The following is a 7,827-nucleotide window of genomic DNA, read 5'->3' as shown; positions in this document are numbered from 1 at the left end:
ACCTTAGAAGCCGATCGAGCAGGAGCTGCACAATAGTGAAGAAAGAACAAAGTACAAAGTGGTGGCTTCGACTGCAAAAAGAACAGGGGGGTCATTTCGTAAAACGATTATCGTTAGACGATATCGTTTCGACGATAGTCTCACTTCACGTAAGACGATAATCGTCAAAGCGATATCGTCAAAACGATAGCGTTTGCACGATAGCTAAATAGGTATCGTCTGTCATTAATTTCCAAATTCAACTAAGCAAATTGAAGTCAACATGTTTCGACGTAATTTACTTTTGTTACAAAGTGGAAATGAAAACTCAAAAAAAAAACAATTAATACGTTTACGAAGACAATTAAGAGATGAATCAGACCCTCTTTCTGTTCCAACCCATATGTAAGCATTTTATTTTATATACAAACGAAAATATGTACATATTACTTGTAAAATAATTTAACAAAATTGTAGTTTTATTCAACGTTTTCGCATTTCAAAAGAGGCCTTTATAATGATACTGGAAACAATAAATTTGCCAGACGGTAGTCGTTCTACATACATACCTTCAATATTAAGATTTGCTATAACTATTGAGACTTTGGGTGGCGGAGGGTACCAATGGTTGACAGGCAACGATTTTGGACTCGCTCTTGCACAAAGCACATTATCCAAAATAGTTTCGGAAACAACAAACGTTATGGAAGCCAAGCTAGGTCCCCTGTGGATAAAATGGAGTCTATCTGGGGAAAACGAAAAGTCCGAAATAAAGCAATGGTTTAATCAAAAATTTTCAATACCAGGAGGTTATAGAACGAATATTGGTTGGCAACTCTGCTCTAATTTGAATAAGTTCACTTTACGTATCGCTCTTACTAATTTTCAATTTTAAATATTTAAAACTTTATAATAAATGCTAAAAGTGGTACATGCTCTGTGATTAGTGATTATTTACCTAAAGACACCGGAAAAGTTAAAAATTAAAACCGGGTAATTAGCTTTTAAGCCGAAAAAATAATTCGAAAGCCGTACTTTTTGTCACATGACTGGCAACAAGAGAAAAGTTGGCCAAACTTCGCCCGAAGGAAATATACACCCACTCTCTAAAAACAACAGAACATCGAAGGTTTTTAAATATAACAAAACAATGTCTATTTCGCAATCGGATTTCCAACAAATTAAATCTATAATCGATGAATCACTTCACAAAGAGCTTACTTTAGCCGTTATCAACTTGGCAACAAAAGATGATATCAACAACATAAACAAAGAGTTGAGTCATCTCCGGCAGCAGAATCTAGAGTTGGCGTATAGGGTTCAACACTTTGAAAACCGCTGTAGATTGCTTGAAGATGAACTGGAGCTACAAAGTCGCGAAATTAAAAGCAAAAACATCATTTTCACGATCCCAAAGGATGGTAGTGAGCCCCAAGATCGAGTTCAAGATATTTCCAAGCTCTTGTTGGACAACCAATCACCACAAATGCCACAGGCGAGAAAATTAAGCGAAAACAACAACATGATCAAACTAAAACTCAACACAGGATCAAACGAAATTGCAACACAAATGTTAAGAAATGCCTCTAAGTTGAAAGGCACAGGTGCATACATCCAACGCGATCTAAGTAAACAATCACAACTAAAACGCAGGATACTTCTTGGCTATCGCAAGGCGATCAAAACAAAAAAACCAACAGAAGCTGTCTTGATTAAAAACAACACTTTATTAATCGGAGATAAAATATTTTATTTAAATAACAATAACATCTTAAAATATAAAAACAAAAGCGGAAAAGCTGAATTACAAAATATGTTTGGCGATCTAAACTTTGGAAATGTCAGTGATGGAATGACAGCAATGTCAAGTAAACGTCAAAGTGGATGGAGTAGATCAGATGTAGCAGATACACCAGGGATAACCTAAACCAACGAAACTACTTCCATGATGGACTTAGCTACAAGGACATTTCTTTTATTTTTAAAGCAAGATGTGAACTTATAAGTTTAAATGCTAGACCCTATAACGGCAGCTTCAATCAATTTTGTACGTTATGCAATTTAAAATCAAAGGAGGATTGTTATCACTTCATAAGTGTATGTCCAATATTTTACCAACAGAGACTAGTGTTTTTTGGTAAAAATACATTAACCATGCAAGAAACACTCCAAATTTTGAACGAATGTGATTGGAAGACCTTAAGCAACTTTTTAAAAGCCATATTTAAGTATAGATTCTTACTAATGACGGAATATGTTTGATTTTTATACCAATTTAAGATTGAAAAATGTGAATTAACAAAACATGTAATTTATTTATAAAATTTGCTAACCAGGCTGACGGCTAAGCCATAGCTTATCAATTCATTAACTTGTAAATCTGTATATATAAGAATATAAATAAATGAATTTGTTACTTACTTACTTACTTACTTACTTAGAACGAATATTGACAAAAACCATAAATTGCAAATAGTTATTCATTGAAGATGTACTATAGTTGTAGGTTGCATAGATGGCACACATTTTTATTTACAAAGACCACGGGAAGACGAACAAATATTCTTTAACAGGAAGGGAAAAAACAGCGTAAATGCAATGGTTGTAAGTAATACTGAAACAACGATATGAAAATCTATTAATCGATTTTGTTTTAAGATTTGTGATCATAAAATGAGGATAATGGCAATTAATGCTAGATACGGTGGATCTGCACACGACTCATTCGTATGGAAACATTTAAATGAAAGACAATTTTTCGAAAACACTTTTAATGTACGAGAACATAACTATTGGCTTTTGGGTAAAAAAACAACACTTCATACGTTATAAATAACTCATTATAACCAAAATTTTGTAGGTGATAGTGGATATCCATTAGAACCTTGGTTGCTTTCACCATATAGAAGCTCATCCGATGAAACGAAAAGTCATTTTAATAATGTACATGCAAAAGCTAGAAATGTAATTGAACGTTGTATCGGTATTTTAAAAGGTAAGCAATATGGGAAATTACAAATTAACTTATTTCAAGACATCAATACACATTTTTGGAATCCTCAGGTCGATGGAGAATTCTCTTGGAAGAAAGAAAGAGTTGCTACGAACCGATAAAAATTGCTACCTTTGCAAATGTTTGTGCTGCTCTACATAACATATGTATATATTATAATGTTGAAAATGGTAACATTTTAATAGAGGACGAAAACTTCCCTAACTATAGATTGAGCGAATCGCAAATATCAAGTGAAAACAATGCAATGAAGCAATTAGCAATTAATATAAGAGATGATATAAAAAATTCGTTTTTGACATGATTATTTATTATTATTTAAATATATTTATACTAGGTATATTTCTGAAAAAAAACATTAACACACAAAAACAACTGCATAAATTAGCATACATAACTAGAAACTAAACACAAAAATTCTATAGTTTAAGCAAAAAAAAAATGAATTCAAATATAAAATTAATCACACAACTTAAAAATATCCTTTTTGCAATTGCTTTTCTGCAATGTCGTTGCGTCTTTCCAGTTGTTCAATGACTCTGGCTTGGAACATTGCATCTTGCTCATTTCTCTCTCTCAAAATGTTCAATAATTTATCCTGAAAAATTGAATCATTTTCAATTTGAGCATTCAGTAACTCGTTTGTATCCTTCTGTTTTCGGCGTTTAGGGGTACTGGCTGCCACGAAGGGGGTTGAATATCTATATTTCATAGGAAGAACAATATTTATAATGTAGAAAGTTAACAAAATTTTACGAAACCAACCTTTTCCTGTTTTGTACAGGCTCATTTCCTGGGGAATGCTGTGGACTTTTGACTATTTTTGAATCTGAGGAAGATGGGACTGTCGATGGTGCTGCTGATGCTAACGCCGATGCAACTGACAGAGTTGTTGCGGCTGTGGATGGGCTTGGAGCTCCAAAAGAAGGGCACTTCAATCCGGATACTGCCTTCCGAATTGATTTCAACTGAATTATTTTTTCATCATCCTCCGTAATTTCTACTTCTTTGAATGGCCCACCTCCGGTTTTTTGCATGGACAACAAATTTTGGCTCAGTTTTTTCTTGGCTCGATATTTGTAATCAGTCCACACCTATGTATGTACATAAAATATTTATAAAACAAGTTATTTACACAATCAACATCATATTTACCTTCCTCCAACCAGCAATGTTTTTCATAGGTGGGCCATTCGAATTTAAAATCTCAGCCAATACGGCCCACAACTTATTTAGGTCCGCCTTCCCTTGTAAAGAATTAGGTTTATACCCATTGGCCAAGGAAGGATGCTCATCCATAAATTTGATACACATTTGGAACTGATTTTGTGTTACTGACCTATGTATTTACAAAATTATATATTTAGATTTATCAATTTAAAAACATATCATACAAAAAAAACTTACATTTTGAAACAAGAGTTTTATCATCAGCGGCAACAAATAAAAACACTAAAAGTAACAGTAACAATAAACTTCACAAAGTAATTAGCATGTTTGGTAACATGACATTTTTTACAAATTTTCAAAATTTCTCATAGAGAAAAACCAAGTTTAATAACATTTTCAAGTTATCGAACAAGCATTATCTTTCGTTGAGTTCATATTGACATTTCAGTCATACTGAACGATCTTATACCGAAAACGATTGACGAGACGATAGCGATAAAGTTACGTGAAGCAAATTATTGACGATATCGTTAATGATAATCGTTTTGACGATTATCGTTTCGAAAATTACGGAATGACTCCCCAGGTGGTCAAAAAATCTAGTTAGGGGAATATGAATTTGAAGTTATGGAATTCCGTCAACAGTTTGAGTCAAAAGTAGCAGCCAAAAACAACATGAAAGAAAAAAACGCGACTGGCTTCTCACATGTGGATCTGAGTCCTGAGTTAAGGCGTTCGAATGGAAAGTTTTACCGAGAAATGTTTGCCTCTTATGTGAGAAGGACGATTCCAGAGACTCTACAAACGAAAAGGAACCAGCCCGGAAAACCCTTTGTAGCACATTTTATGGTAGCCGACAGCGTGGCACGCTGTTCATACGATAGAGAGATGACGTAGACCAGGACTCCAAGACTTGGGGTGGCAACTGGATGGCGACGCCTTGGGATTGAGATAAATGAAGAGACTTTTTGAATGAGGCCAGGGCCGGATACCGGTTGTCGAGCCGATTATGGTTATGATATTTTTGGATAAATCTGTGTTTAAACAAATTTAGAAATATTAACAGATTATATAGAGTTCTTCTTTATTAATCTTTTAATCAAATTTTGACAAACGTTGGTAACCCTATAGGGTAAGTTTATCAGGGGGGTCATTCCGTAAAACGATAATCGTTCGACGATATCGTTTCGACGATAGTCTCACTTCACGTAAGACGATAATCGTCAAAGTGATATCGTCAAAACGATAGCGTTTGCACGATAGCTAAATAGGTATCGTCTGCTAATAATTTCAATTGACAACTAAGCAAATTGAAGCAAAAAAGTTTCGGTGTAGTTTAGTTTTGTTACAAAATGAAAATAAAAACTCAAAAAAATACAATGAATTCGGTTACACATTTTTTATTTACAAAACACTAGTAATCTCTCTTAATTGTTGTTAAATAAATAAAACAATTGTAGTTCTGGATTTGCAAAAAAGGACTTTATAATGATATTATAAACAAAAAATTTGCCAGACGGTTGTCGTTCTACATTCATAATGTATATACATAAAATATTAAAATTTGTTGTAACTATTGAAACTTTGGGGCGTAGGAACATTGGTATATTCAACAGGCAAAGATTTTTGTATCGCTCTTGCACGAAGCACTAATCCAAATTAGTTTTGTAAACATTAAATATTTTTGAAGCCAAGTTATGTTCATTGTGGATAAAATGAAGTCTTCACTTCCTTCCCTTGGACAAAATGGGTTTTATTACTGCAGCTTATTTACAAAAATATCAGACATTGAACAAACAATTTTATATTATTGTTTTATCTTCGGCGGCAACAAATGAAAACACAAAAAGTGACAATAACAACAAACATCACAAAATAATTGGCATGTTTATTAACAATACTTTTTTTGCAAATTTTCAAAACTTCCCATAGAGGAAAACCAAGTTTAATAACATTTTCAAGTTATTGAACAAGCATTATCTTTCGTTGAGTTCATTTTGACATTTGGAATATACTCAACGAACTTATACTGAAAACGATTGAACGAGACGATAGTGATAAAGTTACGTGAAGCAAATTATTGACGATATCGTTAATGATAATCGTTTTGACGATTATCGTTTCGGAAATTACGGAATGACACCCCAGGTATCGTTAACAGAATTGTCAGTCATACAATTTTCGTCTTAGACATTGGTGCAGAGATAGAGGGCAGCAAGAGTGTATTGCTTAACAATTTGTTTAAATTCATTTTTTCTTTGGAATGTGTAGGCTAGGCTTTAACCGTTTTCCTACTCTTTTACTAAAAAGAACAGTATCCCATGGCCATGAGAATATTAACCGTATTTTGCATACATAAATAAGAATGTTTAGAACATGATTAGGAACCCCAGGAGTAGTGTTGGGTGATCGAAAACAATCGTTTACTGTTGTCGTTCATTAATATCAAGATTACGATTTCTAACAATATGACTACATCAATTTCTTTTCTTTTTTGCTGCTTAATCCGTTCTCGGTTTTTATAGAACTCTTTCCATTTAGCAGACGAGATCGACATTTGGGATTTGGGCTCTATTTTCTGGAAGTAAAGTGACACCTTTCTTATTTTGAATGGGATCCGGATATGTTAAATGTTTAGAAAAACTAGACGATGGGCTATTGCATGGTGTAGATGTTTCGCTTGTAATAAGGGCTGTAGTAACTGATTCGGCAGTGATTGTTTTTGTAAAATTGTCAGCTAAAATCATAAAAATTTGTAACCATTTCAAAAGAATATTTGAGGTAGGTAGATATACTTACAGATTTCTCTATGGGGGTTCAAAATTTCTTCTAAAGCTTCCTCCAAAATATCTTCGTCGATACAAACATCATTGGTTGTTTGAGGTGATGTTACAATAAGGTCTAAATCGTCATTTGTTGATTGAGCTGATGGTACCATATCGTCTAAATTTTCTGTTTGCAAAGATGGACTATTTTGCATTTGATGTAGTTCAGGAACCTGAGAACTCCGAAGGTTATTGTGAGCATCTGTGAGAGTTATAACTAAATTTTTAAAGTCAATGCCTTTTTCAATAATTTGGCTTTTAAAATATGACAAAACTTTCTTTGTTGTCTCCATCTCATTGGCAGTTACGCGCGTGAATTCATTGTTGGATTCATTCACTCTCTCCAAATTGTTGTGAAGGCATTTTGTATAGTCAACGGCTTCGGGGTCGAACGAAAATAAGCCACACTTATCTAAAACAACTTTTAACAGTTGGCAAAAATTCGTTTTTGTCACTGTTTTACCATGATTTTCTGGTAAAACACTCCATTCCCTTAAAGTTTTCCTGTAATCACTCTTGAGGCCTTTAAAAGCTCCCACATCTGCAGGCTGCATTATATGCCTTGTGTTAGGTGGGAGGGAATACAAAATTATCTGATTGTTAGAGCAGAATTCGCTTAAGTGCATAGATATATGCGACTTGTGTCCGTCAACTAAAAGAAGCACTGGCCTTTTAATCTGATGCTGATTTAGCCAATTTGAAAAGTCGTTTGCAACGTATTCAAAAAATGTTTCCGTCCGCATCCACCCAGTTTCTGAGCGACCAACGACCCAATCTTCTGGCATACTATTAGTTATTTTCGATGGTACTTTTTGGTATAAGGGAAAACTACGACCGGTG

General features: G+C 34.0%; 1 protein-coding gene across 1 annotated transcript; it reads right to left on the bottom strand.

Moving 5' to 3' along the window:
* Window positions 1-6,689: 6,689 nt before the first annotated feature.
* LOC129949127 (uncharacterized) lies at window positions 6,690-7,150 on the bottom strand. The gene is made up of 2 exons (XM_056060395.1): window positions 6,962-7,150; window positions 6,690-6,899 (listed from the first exon to the last, which is right to left on the bottom strand). Exons 1-2 carry the CDS (start codon window positions 7,140-7,142, stop codon window positions 6,700-6,702), a joined length of 381 nt encoding a protein of 126 aa, XP_055916370.1. The 5' UTR covers window positions 7,143-7,150; the 3' UTR covers window positions 6,690-6,699.
* Between the last annotated feature and the right edge of the window lie 677 nt (window positions 7,151-7,827).

The sequence above is a fragment of the Eupeodes corollae genome, chromosome 3 (assembly GCF_945859685.1).
Source record: "Eupeodes corollae chromosome 3, idEupCoro1.1, whole genome shotgun sequence".
NCBI classification, from domain to species: domain Eukaryota; kingdom Metazoa; phylum Arthropoda; class Insecta; order Diptera; family Syrphidae; genus Eupeodes; species Eupeodes corollae.
The sequence above is the reverse complement of the archived record's forward strand: the minus strand, read 5'-3'. Positions and strand labels throughout refer to the sequence as shown.

Excerpts from the sequence above, each read along its gene's own strand:
- LOC129949127 (XM_056060395.1), bottom strand. The coding sequence starts at position 7,142 with ATGCAAAATAGTCCATCTTTGCAAACAGAAAATTTAGACGATATGGTA. Across the intron at positions 6,900-6,961 it reads GAACCCCCATAGAGAAATCT|CTGACAATTTTACAAAAACA; the intron begins GTAAGTATATCT and ends TTATGATTTTAG.